The sequence below is a fragment of the Antechinus flavipes genome, chromosome 2 (assembly GCF_016432865.1).
Source record: "Antechinus flavipes isolate AdamAnt ecotype Samford, QLD, Australia chromosome 2, AdamAnt_v2, whole genome shotgun sequence".
Taxonomy (NCBI): Eukaryota; Metazoa; Chordata; class Mammalia; order Dasyuromorphia; family Dasyuridae; genus Antechinus; species Antechinus flavipes.
In genome coordinates, this window is record NC_067399.1 from 485,576,584 (window position 1) to 485,598,833 (window position 22,250).

The following is a 22,250-nucleotide window of genomic DNA, read 5'->3' on the forward strand; positions in this document are numbered from 1 at the left end:
TCTCTTCAACAATAAGATGATTGATGCCAGTTCCAATGATCTCCTGATGAAGATAGACATCTACACGCAGAAAGAGGGCTATGGGGACTGAGTGTAGATCACAACATAACATTGTCACTCTTATTGTTGTTGTTTAGTTGCATTTTTTCTTTCTCCTTTTTTTCCCCTTGATCTGATTTTTCTTGTGCAGCAAGATAATTGTATGTGTGTGTGTGTATATATATATATATATATATATATTATATTCAATTTATATTTTAACATGTTTAATATATATTGGATTACTTGCCATTTAGGGGAAGAGGTAGATGGAGGAGGAGAAAATTTGGAACACAAGGTTTTGCAAGGGTCAGTGTTGAAAAATTATCCATACATATGTTTTAAAAATAAAGTTTTAATAAAAAATAAAAGAAATGAAGTCTTTATCAGAATCTTTGAATGTAATTTTTTCTTCCAGTTTATTGCTTCACTTTTAATTTTATCTGCATTGGTTTTGTTTGTAAAAAAAACTTTTAACTTAATATAATCAAAATTATCTATTTTATATTACATAATGTACTTTAGTTCTTTGGCCACAAATTCCTTCCTTCTCCACAGATCTGAGAGGTAAATATCCTTATAGATAGAAAAGCAGCTTTTCAATAAATTATTTAAAAGAAAACAGTATACACACTATACAAGATTTTATAAACAAATCCATCCCCATATTAATAACAAATTTAAACAAAAGTGACTTTCCTATTGATATAACAAAATGTTTCATAAACTATATCCCTCTAAGAAAATGTGAATACACTAAAATCCTCTTCTTTAAACCAAATAATAGATTCCTTATTTCACATAAACATATACCTCTAGCAACAGATAGACAACTAAGTCAAGTTACTCATTTATCTAATTATAAGATATAATGACTACTCATGATGTGGTTTGAGTGATCTCAATTCCTGGTGGTCTATGAGAGTTGTTAAGAATCCCCTTTAAATCAGCTGCAGGTTTTAGGAGTGAAAGAATTCACTTGTTCCCAAATTATTAGTTGCAAAATGAAAGTTTATTGTTCACAATAGAAATCAGTTTACCAAGAGACTGACTTCTATAGTGGCAGATCTATGGGAAAATGGAGTTTTGCACTAAGAATGCAGTTCTCAGTGGACAGAAGGTCCTGGCAGCTAAGTGAGCTACTTAGGTCTATCTGCAAAGGCTTTGGCTGAGTAAAGCTATTATATTGGGTGTCTTGGTTGGGGATGGGACAGCTCAGGTTCTGGGCTTAAATTCTTTTCAACCTGGATCTTCTATTGGAATTAACAACACTTCAAAAGGGGTGCTTTTCGACCAGGATTTCTAATTGAATCAAAAATTCTGGCATCCTGGAAAGATAATTTGTCTTGGGAGGATATGCCCAGAAAGAATCTGAAAGGGATCACAGATCAAAAAGAAATATAGTTTCTTAGAGAGACCACAACTTCACTCAGACTGAAAACAGCAAGATATTACATATAAACTGTGCTTATGGTTTCTACTAAACACTTGCTCTGGTTAGAGAAATTTCCTATAAGAGGAAAAACATGGACCTAATTATAATAGTCAACAATTCCACATTATAGCCAACTCAGGAATCCATTTGAGTAACTTATTTCTCTCAAATGTTAGATTACTAACTTAATTCAATCATTCTCTAATTCAAAACTCAAAATAGTACAATCCTAAGAGATTTCATCTTGGTAGCAAGTTTCACTAATCAGAGTAAATCCTAAACTGTCTATCTCATGTGCCTGTAGAGCACAGTCAAACTAGATGCAAAACTATCAGGCTGAAATCCTGCTCTAGGTACTTCAAGAAATCTATAGATCCCATTTGCTATCATATTCATTAAGCAATGAAACCATGATTTGCTGAATGGGTTTTGAAATAACCATTTTCAGAGAATTTGCAGTTAACAAAAAAATCTAACAAACTTCTCTTAAAAGATCCTTGCATTGCTAATTACTACAACCTTTGATAGAGCATCACAAATGACTTTGCTTTAAAACAACCAGACTTGAAAAATAAAAACAAATATTCAATCATTAACGCCATATAAACATAAGCTATTCCTTTAAACAATAGAAGCAATGAATGTTAAAGGAATTTAATTTAAGTAGGGGGGGGTCCAAAAAAGAATGGGAGGTAAGTGCCAGTGAGTGGCTGTTTTTCTCACTTCTAAGAAGCAGCCACCCCAATGGGGGAAGGGTAGACTAAGTCTTCACCTTCCTAAACCAACAGATTAAGCAAATAACCAGTATATAGTTTTTAACACTAAATTTCAGATTAACTACCAAAAATCCCAATCAAAAACCTCCAGAAACCTAAAGGTGAAGGGACTGTAATTCTATACCAGGACCAAACTTTTTCCAGACCTGGCAAGTTCAGAAACCAGGGGAATGGACCCCAGAACAGGGGCTGAGTCTCCTTCCCCTGCCAGTCCAACCCTACCTTAGAGTCCCTGAGGCAGGAAGGGAGAAGGTACCCAAAGAGATCATTTCAGCTTCATGACCCCAATCTTTAGGGACTTGGTCCAGTCTGAAATTCAAATTATGTCAAATTCCTGAGACCCTAGATCTTGAACAATTTCCCCTTGCCATGCCCTGCCAGGAATCCCAGTCATGTCCCTGAGGTTACATTTCCCTATAAAATCTACTTATGGGCCATCCCATGGCTATTGCCTTCCTTTGGGTCAATCTGCCAAGACACTCTGCCTTGTGGTGTCTTTTCCCTCCTTTTTCTCCCACACCACATAATATCTCCTCCAGTCTATTATGCTTCTGATGAGGTGCAAATGATGAGGCTAGTGGTAATGAAGAGATGTAAGAATTGGGGTGGGGAATCCTCTCTGGTCCGCCAGGTCCAAAGAGAAAGAATTTGCAAACCCAAAAAGTCTGTATGGCAAAAGGGAACTTTATGGTTTGCTAAAAAGTCAGCCTCCTTAGGAAGACAGACTTCTTAGTGGCAAAAGGTCCTGTCAGGGAAATAACAAGGATTAACACTGAGAAGAGAATTATCTTCACAGTGGGCAAGAGTCCTGGCAGGCAGCTTTGCTAAGAAGACAGCTTCCTTGGCAATCATAATCCTGTTTAGGACATCTGCAAATATTCGTGGTTCAGAGTTGTTTTTTATTAGCAGTGGAGGCTTGGGCTTCTGTTCAAAATTGATTTCTAATTGAAAAGAGATCACTTATCTTGGAGCCATTCAATAGGAATAGTAGGCCAAGATCTCCAACTGAATAAAATCACTTAACTTGGAAGGGTGTTATCTGGGAAGGGCATGCTTTTTCCAGGGGAGAGCTTCAGACCCCCCAGTCACCCCTCTTCCACAGATTAAAGGGGACACAGCTTCAGGGCTCACCCCCATCACTTCCCAACCCCACTTCTCCTTATAGCTAGCTAATACTTTTGGGGTGCTAAGTCTCTTTCACGATTTAGCCTTCCAGCTAAGTACATGCAACAACCCCATGGGGTATTTCCTTTCTCCTAGCAAATGGCAAGTTCTACTAAGGAACTCGCCCTTTCCATCATTAACTATTAAAATCCCTTTATATGCTCTCCCATTCTATTTCATATTTACCATTCCTGGTGTTTACTGTATCCCTCCATTTTGTCTATAACCTCTTTCCTAAATAAATCTACTTTTTGCCAAAGAGAATGGTCACTGTGAAATCTTCATTGATATAATAGAACTGTGTCCTCCTGACTCTTTGGAGGGTGGCCTAGATTAAAAAAAAACCTTGAATCTCAACTCCTACCTGAAAACTCTCACCTCCAATTGATCTGAGAATCATTTTGGTTTAGGAAACAATCACCACCCTTATTGATTTGAAAATTAGCCCCTCAATTCACTTCCTAGCCCCAAGCCATAGAAGGATAAATAAAATCAAGAGTCTATATCTCAACCTTTATTAATTTCCTAAACAGGAACTAGCTTACTGAGAGACTTCTCAGTGAAAATAACGCCATTTTTGCCAAAAGCTCGCTTGGAGATTGGGAAAAACCGACACCATCCTGGGGATCCACATTACTGTTAGAGTTTCTTACCTCTTTAACATTTTTGTTGGGTACAGGGATCCTTAAAATTTTGGCCAAGGTAAGTCTCCTCTTGCCACTCTTGTCTATTCTATAGTTGGGACACCCAAAAACCCAGGAAGGTTTGGGGCTGTCGGGAATTTCACACTCAGCATATTTCCTTGACTGGGGTCGCTTGGACACGGAATTGCTGTATCTTTTAGCAGAAGTACCCAGGGGACACAAAATGGGTTTTCCATTCTAGATCTTAAAGATGCCTTCTTTTGTATACCCTTGCATAAAAACTCACAATTTCTTTTTGCTTTTGAATAGGCAAAGTCATGGGAATATCCTTACCAATTAAAATGGCCAAAGGGCATCAGTGGCTTACTGGTGGGAGGCTTACCAGATATCAGACTCCCCTGACCTGATTCTCCAGGTGTGTCACACTCTCAATCCTGCCACCCTGTTAGTGTGCTGTAATGACATAATCATACTGAGGTATTTAAGGGCCAAGAGGACTGGAAATAGAGACATTCCATATTTGACCATCCTTCTGGTGGCTCTCCTGCCTACTTCACTCCTCCACTAAGACCAAGGCTGGTCCCAAGATCTTCCAGAAAGCTAGCCAGGACATTACATCAAACCCTTAAGACCTACCCTCTGTAGAGGTTTCCAGCAGTCTTACCTTGCCCTATCCTTTTGGAAATCCCAGTCATGTCCTTGAGATTAAATTTTCCCTATAAAAAGCTACTTATGGGAGTAAGTATTATGGCTGCATGGTGCCTTTCTCCTTACTCTTTTGCCATGCCATGTGGTGTCTCCCCCAGCTCCACTTACCAAGCCCATTTCTCTTCCTTCAGCTAACTTTTTTAGGGTGCTTAGTCCCTTCCAGGACTTAGCCTGCCAGCTAAGGATAGGCCCCAAACTCATGGGGTGCTCCCTTTCAACTGGGTAAATGTGAGTTCCACTGAGGAACTTGTCTTTCATATGCTCTTCCACTGTTTTTCATATTTCCCATTCCTGATGACTACTGTATCCCTTTCTGTAATCTCTTTTCAAAATAAATCTACCTTTTGCCAAAGAGAATGGCATTGTGAATTCTCTACATGATTGAACCCCAGCTTGTGGTACCACATCAATTGGAGTAGCAAATGATGTAGACATGGCAGGTTCTAGATGGTAGATTTCTAGTTGTTTACAAGGTTGTTTGTTGGGTCTTTTTTCCCTCTTATATGTGTATTTCTAAATGCTCTGCTGCTTTAGGGTTTTTTTTTTTTTTTTTTGCATGCATGCATGCATCATGGGCATGCTTTCAACATTGACCCTTGCAAATCATTTTAAAAAGATGTTTTTGTTTTTAGGTTATATATGTACATTCATTTTTTTACATAAAAATCATGTTGAGCGAGAAAAATCAGACCATAAGGGAAAAATCATGAGAAAAAATACAGAAGAAAAAATAGTGAAAATAGTGTGCTTTGATCTGCATTCAGTCTTCATAGTTCTTTCTCTCTGGATGTGGATGGCATTTTCCATCTAGTTTATTGGAATTGCCTTAGATCACTAAATTACTGGCAAGTGCCAAGCCTATCATACTTGATCATCACACAATCTTGTTGCTGTGTACAATGTCTTCTTAGTTCTACTTACTTCACTGAGCATCAATTCATGTAAATTTTCCAGATTTTTCATTCAGTCATTCCCCAACTGATGGGCATCTACTCATTTTCCAGTTTTTTGCCATCACAAATAAAGTTGCTACACATATTTTTGCACATGGGTCCTTTTCTCTTTTTTATAATCTCTTTGGGAAACAGATCTAACAGTGGCACTGCTGGATCAAAGGGTATCCATAATTTGATAACCCTTTGGGCATAATTCCAAATTGCTCTCCAAAATTGTTGGATCAGTTCAAAACTCTACCAACAATGCATTAGTGTTCCAGTTTTCCCACATCCCCTCCAACATCTTTTCCTGTCAGCTTAGTCAATCTGAGACGTTTGAAGTGGTACTTCAGAGATGTTTTAATTTGCATTTCTCTTATCAATAATGATTTAGAACATTTTTCTATATGACTACAGATGCTTCCATTTTTTTATCTGAAAATTGTTTATATCCTTTAGCCATTTATCAAGTAGGAAATGACTTTTATTCTTATAAATTCGACTCAGTTCTCTAAACATTTTAGAGATGAGGCATTTATCAGAAACACTGACTATAAAAAATGTTTCCTTGGTTTCTGCTTCCCTTCTAATCTTGGCTGCATTGGTTTTGTTTGTGCAAAAGCTTTTTAATTTACTGTAATCAAAATTATCCATTTTGCATTTCATGCAAAATTCATGATGCAAAGTTGTTCTCTAGTTTTTCTTTGGTCTTAAATCCTTCCTTTCTCCAAATATCTGATAGGTAAAATTATCTCTTACTTTCCTAATTTGTTTATGTCACCCTTTACAGCTAATTCACATATATAATTTGACCTTATTTTGGTATGGAGTGTGAGATGTTGATTAATGCTGAGTTTCTGGCATACTATTTTCCATTGTTCCCAGCAATTTTTGTCAAATAATAAGTTCTCATTCTAGAAGTTAGAGTCTTTGGGTTTATCAAACAGTAGATTATTATAGTTCTTGATTATTGTGTCTTACGTACCTAATCTATTCCACTAATTCACTATTCTATTTCCTAGCCAGTACCAGATAGTTTTGATGACTGTTGCTTTATAATTGAGTTTTAGGTCCAGTATGGCTAAGCCACCATCATTAAAATTTTTTTTCATTAATTCCTTTGATATTATTGATTTTTTCTTCTTCCAGATGAATATTTTCATTTTTCCTAGCTTTATAAAATAATTTTTTGGCAGTTTGATTGGTTTCGCACTGAATAAGTAGACCAATAAGTAGAATTGTCATTTTCATATTAGCTCAGCTTATCTATGAGCAATTCCTATTTTTTTCACTTATTTAGATCTTTGTTTCAAATGATTTCTAATTGTGTTCATGTAGTTGCCAGATTTGTCTTGACAAACACACACCTATATGCTTTTTAAAATATTCAATCAACTTTGCTTTCTTGCTATGAATCCAACCCTATCATGCTGAATAACTTACTTAATATATCATCTCTGATAATATTTTGCATCAATGTTCATTGGTGATATTGGTCTTTATTTTCTGATTTTTGATCTATATGTTCCTGGTTTAAATATCAAATCTGCCTCATAGGCAGTTTGTAATTGTTTTTCTGTCCACATTTTGTTAAACAACCTATACCATATCTATATTATTTTTTCTGTTCCTGGGTTTTTTCTTTTTGGAATTCTTTTATAGCTTTTAAAATTTCTTTCTCTGAAATTCCTCTTTCATAGGGTCATAGATTTAGAACTGAAGTATTGAAGCCAGTCCACTCATTTTGCAAATGAGGAACAAAACCTGAATATTTTTGTCATTGTTCATCCAACTTATCCATTTTATTGGCAAATAACTGAACAAAACTGCTTTTAATTGTTCCTTTATCTTTTTATTTGTAGTGAATTCTCCCTTTTTACCTTTGATATAGACAATTTGATTAAAAAGAAATCAGACTAATGATTTGTCTATTTCATTTTATTCTGACCACCTCTTTTTATTTGCCAATACTGTGGACATTTTTCCTAATTTCTTTCAATTTCAGAATTTCTATTTTGTTTGGGTGAAATTTTGTATTTTCTAATTTTATTCATAATTTTTTCTCCCCTATATTCGGCCCAAACCACTTTGGATAGGTCGAGGGAATATAATAAAGATAACAAATCTGCCTAAACTAACCTATTTATTTAGTGCTATACCAATCAGACTCCCAAAAAACTATTTTAATGACCTAGAAAAAAATAACAAAATTCATCTGGAAGACTTTCAAGGGAACAAATGAAAAAAAAAAAATCAAATGAACGTGGTCTAGCTTTACCAGATCTAAAACTATTATAAAGCAGTGGTCACCAAAACCATTTGGTATTGGCTAAGAAATAGACTAGTTGATCAGTGAAATAAGTTAGGTTCACAGGACAAAATAGTCAATAACTTTAATAATTTAGTGTTTGACAAAACCAAAGACCCCAGCTTTTGGGATAAGAAGTCACTGTTTGATAAAAACTGCTGGGAAAATTGGAATTAGTATGGCAGAAACTAGGTATTGACCACACTTAACACTGTATACCAAGATAAGGTCAAAATGGGTTCATGATCTAGGCATAAAGAATGAGATTATAAATGAATTAGAAGAACATAGGTTAGTTTACCTCTCAGACCTGTGGAGGAGGAAGGAATTTGTGACCAAAGAAAAATTAGATATAATTATTGATCACAAAATAGAAAATTTTGATTATCAAACTAAAAAGCTTTTATACAAACAAAACTAATGCAGACAAGATTAGAAGGGAAACAATAAACTAGGAAAAAATTTTTACAGTCAAAGGTTCTGATAAAGACCTCATTTCCAAAATATATAGAGAATTGACTCTAATTTATAAGAAATCAAGCCATTTTCCAGTTGATAGTCAAAGGATATGAAGACAATTTTCAGATGAAGAAATGGAAACTACTTCTAGCCATATGAAACAATGCTCCAAATCATTATTAATCAGAGAAACACAAATTAAGACAACTCTGAGATACCACTACATATCTGTCAGATTGGCTAAGGTGATAGGAAAAGATAATGCTGAATGTTGGAGATGTAGGAAAACTGGGACACTGATGCATTGTTGGTGGAATTTTGAATGAATCCAATCATTCTGGAGAGCAATTTGGAACTATGCTCAAAAAGTTATCCAACTGTGCATACCCTTTGACCCAGCAATGTTACTACTGGGCTTATATCCCAAAGAGATCTTAAAGAAGGGAAAGGGACCTGTATGTGCAAAAATGTTTGTGGCAGCCCTTTTTGTAGTGGCTAGAAATTAGAAATTGAATGGATGCCCATCAATTGGAGAATGGCTGAATAGCTGTAGTATATGAATGCTACGGAATATTATTGTTCTGTAAGAAATGACCAGTAGGATAATTTCAGAAAGGCCTGGAGAGACTTACATGAACTGATGCTGAGTGAAATGAGCAGAATCAGGAGATCATTATATATTTCAATAACAATACTATATGATGATCAATTCTGATGGACAGGGCTCTCTTCAACAATGAGATGAACCAAATCAGTTCCATTTGTTCAATAATGAAGAGAACCAGCTACACCCAGCGAAAGAACTATAGGAAATGAATATGAACCACAACATAGCATTTCCACTTCCTCTGTTTTTGCCTGCTTGCATTTTTGATTTCCTTCTCAGATTATTTTACCTTATGTCTAAGTCCGATTTTTCTTGTGCAGCAAAATAACTGTATGAATATGTATACAGATATTGTATCTAACATATATTTTAACATATTTAACATGTATGGGTTTCCCTGCCATCTAGGGAGAGGGTGGGGGGAAGAAAGGGAAAAATTGAAAAGGAGGGTTTTGCAAGGGTTAATGCTGAAAAATTACCCATGCATATATCTTGTAAATAAAAAGCTATAATAATAAAAAAAAAATCTCCCCTTTAAAAGCTGTTGGAATCCTAGTGTTAATTCAACTTGAAACAAGGTGATAACTCAAGGGAGATGTTAGAATCCTCCTGTTAACTCAATGGAATTGATACAATGTTTGTGTTCACACCTTTAGAGAGCTCATATAATCAAGAAGTATTTAAGTACTCATGGAGTTCACAAGTATGGGAAGATTCACAAAGTTAATTTTGTAACTTAATCCCTGCCTCCAGAAGGAGGAGTCAATCTTTGGGAAATCATATATATAGAAGTTCTTAGAGCTTCAAGTTAGCAGAGAGGAGCACTCTGGGAGATTGAGAGCCAGAAGCATTATGGGAGGAAGCCCACAAGCCCACTCTTGGAATGCTCCTTGTTTCAAGTTAACACTAGGATTCCAACAAAAAGCCATCAAAGAGGTCCATAGATCAATCCCCAAAAGTTTTGGATCTTGTTTCATTTTTGTCATTTTCCTTGATAAAATTATCTATGGTTTCTATGTTGTTGTTGTTGTTGTTTTTTTAATTACTCTTTGGCATTAAATTCTTATGCTTTCTATTCAACTTTAAATTCTTTCTCTGAAAGCTCCTCGCCTCCCCACTTTTTTTGCATTTTGGTCAGTGATGGATATGGTTAGTATTACTGTTTTTCTGAGTTTATTAAGTTTTTATGCCACAGTACAATGTGTTTTTTAAAAAATATAATACACAGCTGAGAACATGTATATTACTTGTATTTACGTTGCATTATCCTCAAACGTTTTATTTTAATTTTCCTAAAATTTTTGTCCTATTTATCTTTTTTTGTTACATTTGTCTCTAAATCATGTTAGTCACCTATTGGATACTTCTTAAAGGGATTTGTTAACGACAAATCTGTAGACTGAATTTGGTCACAAAGCTGATTTCTAAATTTTCTAGTATTTTGCACATAAAAGTATTAGTGCTACCTTTTTTTTGACGCACAATAATAGAACACCCCCAATTAGTTTATTTCCAATGAAATACAAAAATAACTTTTCAAATGATTAAGATGTTTATATAGTTATAGCAGAGCCCTCAAAAAACTTCTAACAAAGTAGTTTGCTATCCTTTTTGCTTATCACATGACAATGTTCCCAAGTGATTTTTTCAAAATAATCAATTCTATTTGCCTAAAACAGCAATATCATCATGAAAATATTCATTATATTTTATATAGTTTGCCAATTGTATATTGCAAAGCCAGTCCTAGCAATATTTGCTATTGTCTTGAGAATCTTTCCTATTTCGATCAAAACTTTTTTTGCTTTTCCAATATTGATCCTTAATTTTGCTTTTCACGGATGACGCATACTGATAACGAAAAGATTGGCAAAATTTTTAATGTGGAGATATAAGGTGGAGAAGAGAGAATAGAGAGGTGGCAGAGGAAGATAATTTTATCTGAAAGCAGCTTATAGCTCTGAATTAAAGATTCAGAGAGAACGAAATTTCCTGTCCAATTTCCAGAAAGCTAAAGTAACTACTCCTAGTTTCAAAAGAGACTGTTGATTTAATATTCTGCTGGACTGCAAAGGTTTGGGTCAAGGAAGACTAATCACTCATCTCTTTCAGCAACTGTTCCACCACCTTCAAGCATCTAGATGGTTGACTGACTCCTTCCCTGGCTCGAGGCGGTAACAACCAAGCCAAACCCAAGGTCGAATGTACTGCACTGTTCTCTTTAGTAGTTGCTAGAGATGTGAGCTATTATTTGTGTAGAAAAGTTAGAATTCGAAGGCTCCAGGTTCTGACTCTGCCACTCACTTCATCTATACCATCTCTTACTCTTAAGTTTCCTCACTTGCAAAAAGACGGGCTGGCTGGGACTAATTGCTCTTTGACAGGATTAAATCAACATTCCAGCAACTTCCCAGAGGTGTTTCGAGCCATAGAAAAGGCACTGTTTATCAAAGCAGAGGACCCACGTTCAAATCCCAATTCCGCCACCGAGTTGACAACCTCTGTGTGCTTCAAATTTGTTGGTGTCTGTAATCCGACAGCAAGATAAATTCTATCGCCCTCGACTATTAGCATCTCCCACCTAAAAAATCCTACGGGTTTTACGGACCGAAAAGCCCACCCCTGCCTCTTCTGCGCCTGCGCACCTCTGCGCCTCCAGCCTCATCCCCCGCCCTCACGCCACGCTTGCGCATTGGTTCCTCCATGTGTGCTCTCTAGGTGGTTTGTGCGGGTCAAGCTGAGCTTCTGGAAATCTGCAACTTTGGTGTCCGAACCTTTTCGGCTGTTCTATACGCACACTTCCGAGTCTCCCAGCTGGCGCCGCAGTCATGGGCAAGAGCAAGAACAAGCGTTTCAAACGGCCCCCGTTCTCGCCCACCGGTGAATGTGAAGCAGCGGAGAACGAGGAGGCCGGAATGGACGACTCACCGGCAGTGGAGCTCCTTGAGAAGGTGAAAAAAACAGCCTAAATTGATAGCCCCCTTTCTCTCCACTTCCTTTCTTCTCCCTCTCCGCACCTCCGCACGGGGGCGCATAAAGAGGCTAAGACTGACACGTTCTTCCTCAGCTTCTGCGCCCTTCCCCCTCCACCTCGCTCTCTGCTGTCTTCCCCTCCCTCCTTTCCGGGCGTCCTCCCAACCATCTATTCCCCTCCCGCTTTGGGTTCTCTGGACTCTTAACACCCCATCCCCTTCTTCCCGCAGCTCCAGCATCCGACCGCCGAGGTCCGCGAGTGCGCTTGTGCGGGGTTGGCACGGCTAGCGCAGCAGCAGCCCGCCATCTCGGCCCTCACTCGGAGAGATGCAGTTCGGCAGCTGGGGCCGCTGCTGCTGGACCCCAGCCTGGCGGTGCGGGAGACTGCGGCTGGCGCGCTGCGGTGAGTGGAGCGGGCCAAGATGGGTGTGCTCCGACCGGGGTGGGCTAGGCTGCCTTCACCTCTCCCCACAGGCGAGGGAGTCATGGTAGGCATATTCTTCAGAGGGGAGGAGGCGTGGACCAGGCGAGGAGGGATTGTCGGCTTCCTGGGGGAGGCCGGGCCAAGTTGCGAGCGGGGAGGATTGTGGGAAGTCTCTGCCCCCTGGAATGAACCAGGTGAGTGTGGGGGTCAGGATTCCTCCCCATAGTCTCCTCTGCTGAGCCCGAGGAGAGCACGGATTTTAGGGACCATCGTTCCCTTTGGAGGGGGGTAACTGAACCAGCTGTGGGTGGAGATTGCCCCTAGGGGTGGGCAAATCTTCCCTATTTTTCTCAAGATTTCGGCTTACCAGTTTTACCCTCTCACTCCATCTGCTAGGACCTTTCCCCCCACTAACGTTATACAGTATTTGGTTTGTAATGCCTGTCATATACCTACTCTTGTACTTTATATCTAGCAGGAGGCAGCAAGGTGGTGTAATGGATAAAGTGCTGGACTTTGAGTCTCACTGCTACTTCAGACAAGAGTTAGGTGATCTTGGGCAGTCATTTAACTTCCTAATTTCAGTTAATTACATCCCATTGCTGTCTTTATATAATTTACAATCTTTGAAAGTTGCCTATGGCACAGAGAAGTTAAATACTTTTCTCAAGGCTAGTAAGAATGGTTAAGAACAGCAACTTGAACCTAGGTTTTTCAGACTTTTAGGAATGGTTCTTTATCCACTACACTATGATGATTTCCTGTAGTGTTAGAATCTTAAGAGTTTAAAGAAATCTGAGGACACCACGGTTCTGAAATTTTAACTTCATTATGGACAGGTGGTCACCCAACTACTTCTTATGTCCTCTTAAAATATTACTTTTTAAAATTGAAATGTTATTTTTTTTCCCAGTTAACCCTGTTTTCCCCCCCACCCCCCCACCTTCCTCCCACTGGAAAAAAACAAATTTTTTTAATAAGTTTTTTTTATTTTTCAAAGTACATGCAAAGATAGTTTTCAACATTTTCCCTTGCAAAACCTTGTTCCAAATTTTTTTCCCTACTTCTCCCTTCCCTTAAGTAGCAAGTAATTCAATATAGTTAAACATGTACAATTCTTCTAAACATATTTCCACATTTATCATGCTGCAGAAGAAAAATCAAACCAAAAAGGAAAAAAGTGAGAAAGAAAAAAATCAAGCAAACACCAAAAAAAGTGAAAATGTTGTGATCCACATTCAGACCCCTTTTGAATGCAGATGCTCTTTTCATCATGTCTATTGGAATTAGCATTAATCACCTCATTGTTGAAAAGAGCCAAGTTCATCACAACAGATTCTTTAAGAAAGTATGCATAATCAGGCAAAATATCCCTGCATTAGCCATGTCCAAAAAATATATTTTATTATACATTCTGAGTCCATCACATTAGTGAGTAGCATCCTTCATTGTCAGTTCTCTAAATTTGTAACTGTATTGATCCAAGTTACTAAATCTTTCAGAGTTGTTTATCCTTACCTTGTTATTATTGACTAGTACATTGTTATCCTGGTTTTGCTCACTTTCCTTATATGAATCTTCTCAGGTTTTTCTGAAATCATCCCTTCATCATTCTAGCATAATCTTATTCCCTTATTTATATAAAGTAATTTGTTAGGCCATTTTTCAATTGATCAACATCCCCTTAGTTTCCAATTCTTTGCCACCAACAAAATCTGCTGTAAATATTTTCTTATGTATGGACCCTTTTTTCCTTTTTCTTTGATCCTTTTGAGTTTTTGACTTATTACATGATGTAGCTGGATCTAGACATATACATATATTAGTAATTTTGGGAGTATAGTTCTGAATTGCTTTCCAGAAAAACTGGACCAGTTCACAGCTCCACTAACAGTGCATAAATGTGCCTGTTTTCCCACAAGCCCTTTTACAGTATTTGTTATTTTCTATTTACCTCAACTTTGCCAGTCTGAGTGTGAGATAGAACTTCAGAATTGATTTAATTTTCATTTTTTAATTATTGATGATTTATGACATTTTTTCACAGTTTTTGATAGCTTGAATGTCTTCCTTAAAGATCTGTTCTTCTAGCTCTGTTTGTGGTGGCAAAATATTGGAAATTGAAGAGATGCCCATCATTTGGGAAATGACTATAAACAAGGTGTGGTATATGAATATTTTTGTTGTATAAGAAACGAAGAGCAGAAAGGTTTCCAAAAAACCTGGAAAGATTTGCCTGTACTCATGCAAAGTGAATCTAGCAGAACCAGGAGAACAACACAGTATCAACAACATTATGCAACGATCAACTGTGATTGACTTAGCTTTTCTCAATAATACAAAGGTCCAAGACAAGTCCAAAAGAATCATGATGTTTTCCATCACATTCCATGTGAATGCTGTTCACATTCAGAGAAAGAACTAGTGGAGTTTGAATGCAGATCAAACCACATTGTTTTCATCTTATTTTTTCCATAGTTTAACATAGCACAACTAATATGGGAATATGTTTTATGATTGCACATATATATAACCTATATCAAATTTATTACTATCTTAAGGAAGGGGGAAGGGAGAAAATTTAGAATTCAAAATTTTATATAAGAAAGGAATATTAAAATTGTTTTTACTTGTAATTGGGAAAAAATAAAATAACTTTTTTTTTTTTAAAAAGAAAACTGACTCTTCATATCCTTTAATCAGATGTATATCCACGTATATCTTGAAAATAAGACCTTATCATAGAAACTTACTGCAAAGATGATTTTTTCCAATTAATTTTAATTTTAGCTAACTTGGTTTAGTTGTGCACAATCTTTGAAATTTCATGTAATCAGAATTGCTCATTTTATCTTTGGTGATCCTGTTTAACCCTAGTTTTTGGTCATGATAGGAAAATCTGCATAGATAGGAAAATGAATTCCTTCTTTATGTAAATTGTTTAAAATATCACCCTTTACATCTAAGCTATAGCTCCATTTGGAGCTTATTGTGGTATAGGGTGTGAGTTACTTCTCGTGGAGTGATGTCATTTTGGTTGTCTTCAAGAACAAAGGACAACAATCAAGATACTTTTTTTTTTTTTTGCCATACTGCTTTCTTTACCAGTGTTTAACTCTGTACCTTCCCATTCCTTACCTTATACTTTTGAACAGTCCTCATTATAAAGAAAATCTTTTGTTGAGCTGAATTATATGATCTTGAACATCATTATGTGATAAAGATTCTTCTTTCTCCTATTTCAATTTTCCAGGACCAAACAAAATTATATAATTCTTAAATCTGACAAATTCTTTTAGTGATAATTTGCATGTCTCCCCAGTTCCCCTTCAGATCTTTTTTTCTCCAAGCTAAACATGCCTCTTCTCTTAAACTGGACCTTTTGGGACAAAATGTCCAGTTCCCTCACCATCCTAGTCCTCTTCATTCTCTTTAGCATGTCTTTTTTTTTTAATTAAGAACTTTAAAATAGGAATGTTTGAAAAATAGGTAAACAACATTATGTAACACTTGATTCAAGAATGGAATGGTTATTTTAACTCCTTGTTTAGAAATCTCAGTGCTTGTGGAGGTTTTGAAGTTTGTGATGACATGGTTACCAAGGACATCATGACACCACTTGTTGCGCTGTTAAAAGAGGTATGTATTTTTAAAAATATATGTTAATGGTTATTGATGGCATTCTAAAATTATAAACTTTTTAAAAATATAAACTTAAGTAATTTTGTCATGAAATGAAAAAAATTATTCAGTATTTCAAACAAGATTCTTGGTTCTCCTGTACAGTGTTCTGTGAGACTTTTGGTACCTTTCTAGTAAAGAAACTAACATAAGTGAAGGAATATTGATTATCCTACTTCCTTTCCTTTCATCCTATTTTTAATAGTTCCTATTTACCTCTTTTGGAGATAGCTTGATGATTTATCAAAAAAAAAAATTAGAATGTTTTGCTTTTTGGAACTCTTAACTTCTAGTAAATGTCACTGAAAAGATAAAAGACTGTTTTCCTCCATGATTTATCATCCTGACATAAAACCTTTATGTAATTGTTGTCTTAGAAAAATTGATTCTCATAGTGACCTGGAAAAAGTGAAATTTCTTCAGGCAGTTCTCTGAATTTATATGATTGATCTAACTTCATTTGATAATTCAGCAGTCATCTAATTTTCTTTTTTTTAAATAATTTTTTGAGTTACTTCTGACGTGCTACTTTTTTATATCATTTCATGATTTGTATTTAAAAATAAACTTCTGATAGTACATGCCATTTATATTCACTTTTAAGAGTATATTGTGTTACCAGTAAAATTTTCCATCTTTATTTGGTTTTCAAAAAAGGGGAAAACAAAGTAAATCAAAATCAAAATCAAAAAACCATTTGACCTTCCCTATTCCCCCCCCCAAAAAAAAAAATTTTGCCCAAAATTTTAAGAAGTCACTCAACTTAATTGATTATATTTCTAGCCATTGTAAGCTACTCAAATATTATACAAAGAAATAGGATAAGATACATGGAAAAAAGCTATAAGTTTTTTTTATCAGTAAAATTATTTTGCTGTCTCTGTTATATAGGTCAGTTTTTTTTTTTTTAAAAATTTTTATTTAATAATTACTTTATATTGACAGAATCCATGCCAGGGTAATTGTATAGGTCAGTTTTCTTACGTAGTTCTAAATTTTCTTTGAAATTAAACATGTTTATATCCATATTTTATTGTGGCTTGTAGATATTTCATTTTCATTTGTTTATCCTAAAAAGGGAAATAGATGTGGTGAAACTGACTCAAGATAATTTGGCTTTCTTGATCACCCTTATCACTATTTTTGATCCATTCCTATTTTATACTAACTTTTTTATTTGTTCAAATTTTTATGAAACAAGGAACTAATTGTAACATTTGGTTACAGTGTAGTGCTGGATTAGATTCTACTGAAGTCTCTTTGAAGAAGAACAAAGAACTGAATAAAAATTATATTGAAGATATAGCTAATGAGGCTGTAAATGTACTATGGAATATATGGTAAGAGTATTCTTTCCATTTACAGTAGACTCTTCCTACAATTACCTCGCTTACCACTTTTATTCTTTTGGGAAACTGACCCCTTGGTGGAATTTATAGTGGTCTTATATATGGTTCAACCCCTATCTCTTTGTTCATAACAGTAACTTCTTTCATTTCCACTTCCCTACCTCTCTTGCCCTGGAGCTGATTATTGTCATTGCTAGGAAAATACACCATTTTAATGACACTTGGCCCTCCCTTGGTTTTTTTTGCCCTCATCCCCTAGCTTGTCATGTTATTGCTCATTACTTTTTTTTTTTTTTTTGGTATAGCAGTAATTTTAAGGAATTTGATCATGAAGTGTTCTGGTTGGTCCTAATTCTTTCCTGAGGGCCAAGTAGAATGTGATAGAGAATTCCTTTTCCACGTGACACCTCTTCAGATGGTAATGCTTCTGTGCCAAATCTTTTGCAGACTCACATTACTTGTCTGACATGTCAGGCAGGGCAAAGTAAAATATGAGTAGAAAGAAAAAGAGACTAACAGTATTCTCAGAATTGCTTCTCTGCTATTCAGTAACCAGTATTCCCAGTAACCAGAAAACCATGTGTTTGATCTTTCATTTCATATGTATGGAAGTGTAGCCAGTAGAAATGATAATGGATATACCATTAGAAACATACGTTAACTGTTTTTTCCCCCCCACTTCATTTTTTTCCCTTCATTTGAGTTTTGGTATAATAGGTAAAACAGTTTTTTCATTTATATCTTCTGACTCTGAAGAGTAATATTTTTTTCTGTTAAAAAGAAAAGTTTCTAGAAATCTTCCTATAAATCAAAAAGTTTTTATTAACAAACTGAAGTCCCCCTTGATTCATTATAAAAGTTGTAAATTCATTTATTCACGAGGGGAAAAATTGGAGGAAATTAGATAGAATGATATCTAAAATGAACAGCTCTTAATACAATGTGTAGTATTTATTACATAGAAAATGGAAATTTATTGCTTTGTATTTTGAATCCTCTCTTTTGTTCTTCTCTATACAGGGCCATGTTTCTTTTCTTTTTCTATTTTGTATTTAAATTTAAAATAAATTAAAAAAAAAATGATATCTAAAGATGGGAACTGAATGCAGGTGTTCCACTGCCACTTCCTGCTGACTTTTTTCCTTTCATATTAAGAAAGAGTTTTAGATCTAATAAACTGATAATAAGAATGTCTTTGGAAGGTAGCAAAAAATAATTGAAAGCATTTCTTTTATTTAATCAAATAATGAATGCTTTATTAAATATTAGAGATCTGCATTTAATGAATATAGGAAAGCTTTCTGTCTGAACATAAGAAAACTAAAACCAGATATATTTGTGATTTTGAGAATTTTGTAAAGTTTTGTTCTTTACTGTAACAAATCAAAAAACGAGTGAAGAAAACATCTTTTAAATATTTCCCTTTCTTAATAGCTTTTAATCTTGTGTTCTAAATTTTTCTTTCTTCCTTTTTTATGATCTCTTTGAGCTATAGACCCCATAATGCCACTGCTGGATCAAAGGGTGTGCGCAGTTTGGTAACTCTTGGGGCATAGTTCCAAATTGCTCAGAATGGTTGGATCAGCTCACAACTCCACCACCAATGCATTAGTGTCCTAGTTTTCCCATATCCCCTCCACCATTTCTCATTATTTTTTCCTGTCATCTTAGCCAATCTGAGAGATGTGAAGTGGTACCTTACACTTGTTTTAATTTGCATTTCTCTAATCAATAGTGATTTAGTTTTTTTCATATGATTAGAAATTAATTTCATTGTTTAAAAGTTGTCTTCATATCTTTTGAACATTTATCAATTGGGAAATCACTTTCTTACTTTCTCCCTTCTTTCCTTTCCTTCCTTTCCTTTCTTGCAGTTGGGGTTAAGTGACTTGCCCAGGGTCACACAGCCAGGAGGTGTTAAGTGTCTGAGATCAGATTTGAACTTGGGCCCTTCTGACTTCAGGGCTGGTGCTCCATCTGCTGTGCCACTTAGCTATTCTCCTACTATGTTTATATCCTTTCAGCACCTAGCAGCTAATTATGACACAGAAGTGGCCCTCAATTCTCAAAATTTATGCTAGTAAAGAGCTGGCAGGTTTTATCATTTTGTAATAGATGTCATGTAAACCTAGCTAAGTGCATACAGAATAGTAGCTTATTACCAGAAAGTTGACTGGTTTTTGATTTATTTTTTAAAATTTTGGCTGTACCAATTTATGATAATCAGGTTCTGATTATGAAAAAGTTATCATTTTTATATACATATATACATACAGACTGTGCTAATAAACTTAGTGGATCTTTTGAAATATGAAATAAGATTCATTTAAAAGTGTCATCTGCTAATTTTTGCCACTTTGCATCAATTCTACCTCAACATAATTTCTCATTTATCCGCTCCCAAACCACTCTTCTTTAGGTCCTTTCACCTCTCACCTAGATTATTACAATAGCCTAATTTATTTCCCTGCTTTTTAGCGTTTGTGTTTTCCAGTTTATTCTCTATTGTTGCCAGAACAATTTTTCAAAATCATAGATCTAATGGATATCACTCCCCTGCTCAGAAACAAAGAGTGATTTCTAAAGAAAAATATGAAATTTCCCAACCTGACATTTTAGACCTTCTCATTTCGTATTGTTTTACCTATTCACCTTCACGCTATATTCTAGTCACTGTGGACTACTAAATATTCCTCTTAGAATATCATCTTCTGCCTCAGTGCATTCAACCCAGACATTTCTCCCTCATTCCTGGAACACAGTTTTTCCTCAATCTACCTCACAATCTTCATGTATATATTTTTAACATTCAACTACTATGCCATAGACTATGAAGCTTTTCCTGATTTCTATGATTAATATATTCTTTTTCCCTCTTAAGTAACCTTGTATATATTTCTTTGTATATATGTTGTGATCCTGCAATTTGACTATTTCAAAGATTTAATTTTCTTTGAACCTGTGGCACCTAGCACAATAATTTGTATATAGTAAAAAACTTGTTATATTTTTATAAAATTGAAATTGTAAAAATATTTCAGTAGTTCTGTTTCATCAGCATTGCTGCTCTTTTTTGACAGAGTTTGGTAATCCTTCCAAACCTTATTGGATATTTTTATGAGTTTCTGTAGACAAAATTTACTACCCTCTTGGTGAGAGGCCTCCTTGGTGGGAGGCTTTGAATCTGGCTGATTCTTAAATGCCTAAGTTTATACTAGTGGTATAATATGAACCAAAGGCCAAGTCCTTGTCACAGTAAGATGTAACTATAGGAATTCAGTGGAAGCCTTAAAGTGGCAGAATTCCAACTCTAGCATTTTTGTTAAAGAACATGTTCGTTTTCTCTCTGTGTATAGACATATTTATAAAGGGATAATTGTGATATAGATATCCATACCGAATGGATAGTTGAATGGAAGGGCTATGTTTTATTAGTGAAAATTTTAGTCATCTTTGTCAAGGATAGTAACTTTAAACCATTATTATTTTTAAAGCCTCTGTTTCCGACCATAGATTCTATAATTGAACTTGTATACATTATTCAAAGTTATTGCTGTTTGCCTTTTTTTACTTTTTAATTTTCCTGTGAAAAGTCCATGTGATAATTTTAGAATTTTAAACTTATTACCTAATATTCAGTCTACTTGAAGTTTGGCAAATGTCATGATTTTTTATTCACTAAAATTTGTTAGTTCATGGGATTATATGTGTTTGTATTTTTCATGTTAAAATGTGAATAGTAAAACTTTTTTTCCCCCCCTTCAATTTAGTGAATGCAGTAGTAGAGCAGTATCTATATTCAACAAAGAAGGGTGCTTGGAGATTGTATTAAAGTATTTAAGTAGGTTTTCCACCAATGTTGACCTGGCTATTTCAGTAGGTAAGTGAAGAAAAAGTGATGGTTTATTAAGTATTTGCAATATAGTCTGGGAGGAAAAAAAGTTTTCGTAATTATGTTTATTATATTTTTTAATGTATAAAAAGCAAAAGTTTTTAGTTTATTCTTCTGTATTTACACATATAAATCACCACCACTCTCACTTTAGGAGTTTTAGAATCATTTGAACACTTGAGTTCTTGTTTTCTACCACTCTCTGATATACTCAGTCTCTCTGATATTTGTATTCCTATTACAAAGGAATGTCTATGTTCCACAAAGATCACTGAGAAAAGAAACTGAAATCTATTTTTCCTCTCCCAACCTAGAAGAGGTGAGAGAAAGAAAAACATGAGGGTGAGAAGAGTTAGAAATATTCTAACTGGGAATAGAATGAGTATGTACTTACCCTTTATCCTAAAAGAGTGGTAGCATTTAGCTGCTCCTTGATTCAGCTGTTTGTTTTCCCTGACAAGCTCAAGGTACATTCCTCTTAGGTCCTGTTTGGCAAGACGGAATTTTTTTTTATGGGAGGAAAAGAAGTTTGTGGAACAAATCATACTGGGAAAAGTTAAGAATTTTCCTCAAAATGGAGATGATATAGGAGAAGTGTTAAAGGGGAAAATACTATTGGTGAGGATATTTTTAATTTTAAATGCTTTAAAATAAATTTTCATTGATATGTTTATTTCTACATCACTACATGTCTTTCTTCCTCCAGGATGCCGTTTAAGGGTGTTTTTTAAGTAAGGGAAAATTATACTAGCAGTTATTAGGCTTTAAAAGAAACCATATAACAACTAATTTTTAAAAATGAATTTAAGGAATTTTTAATAAAAATTGTCAGCTTTATAAAATTAAAATCTCCTAG

General features: G+C 35.3%; 1 protein-coding gene across 2 annotated transcripts in view; it reads left to right on the plus strand.

The window, feature by feature from the left end:
* The first annotated feature begins 10,164 nt into the window (after positions 1 to 10,164).
* Positions 10,165 to 22,250, plus strand: part of HEATR3 (HEAT repeat containing 3) — a 53,082-nt gene continuing 40,996 nt past the window's right edge. The window contains exons 1-5 of one of the 2 annotated variants that reach the window (XM_051979813.1): positions 10,165 to 12,026; positions 12,279 to 12,451; positions 16,024 to 16,111; positions 17,381 to 17,493; positions 21,273 to 21,382. In XM_051979813.1, coding sequence (XP_051835773.1) covers positions 11,904 to 12,026; positions 12,279 to 12,451; positions 16,024 to 16,111; positions 17,381 to 17,493; positions 21,273 to 21,382 — 607 coding nt within the window. In that variant the 5' untranslated portion in view covers positions 10,165 to 11,903. Of the gene's footprint in view, positions 12,027 to 12,278; positions 12,452 to 16,023; positions 16,112 to 17,380; positions 17,494 to 21,272; positions 21,383 to 22,250 lie in introns of those variants that run through there. The other variant, XM_051979814.1, reaches the window with a different exon arrangement.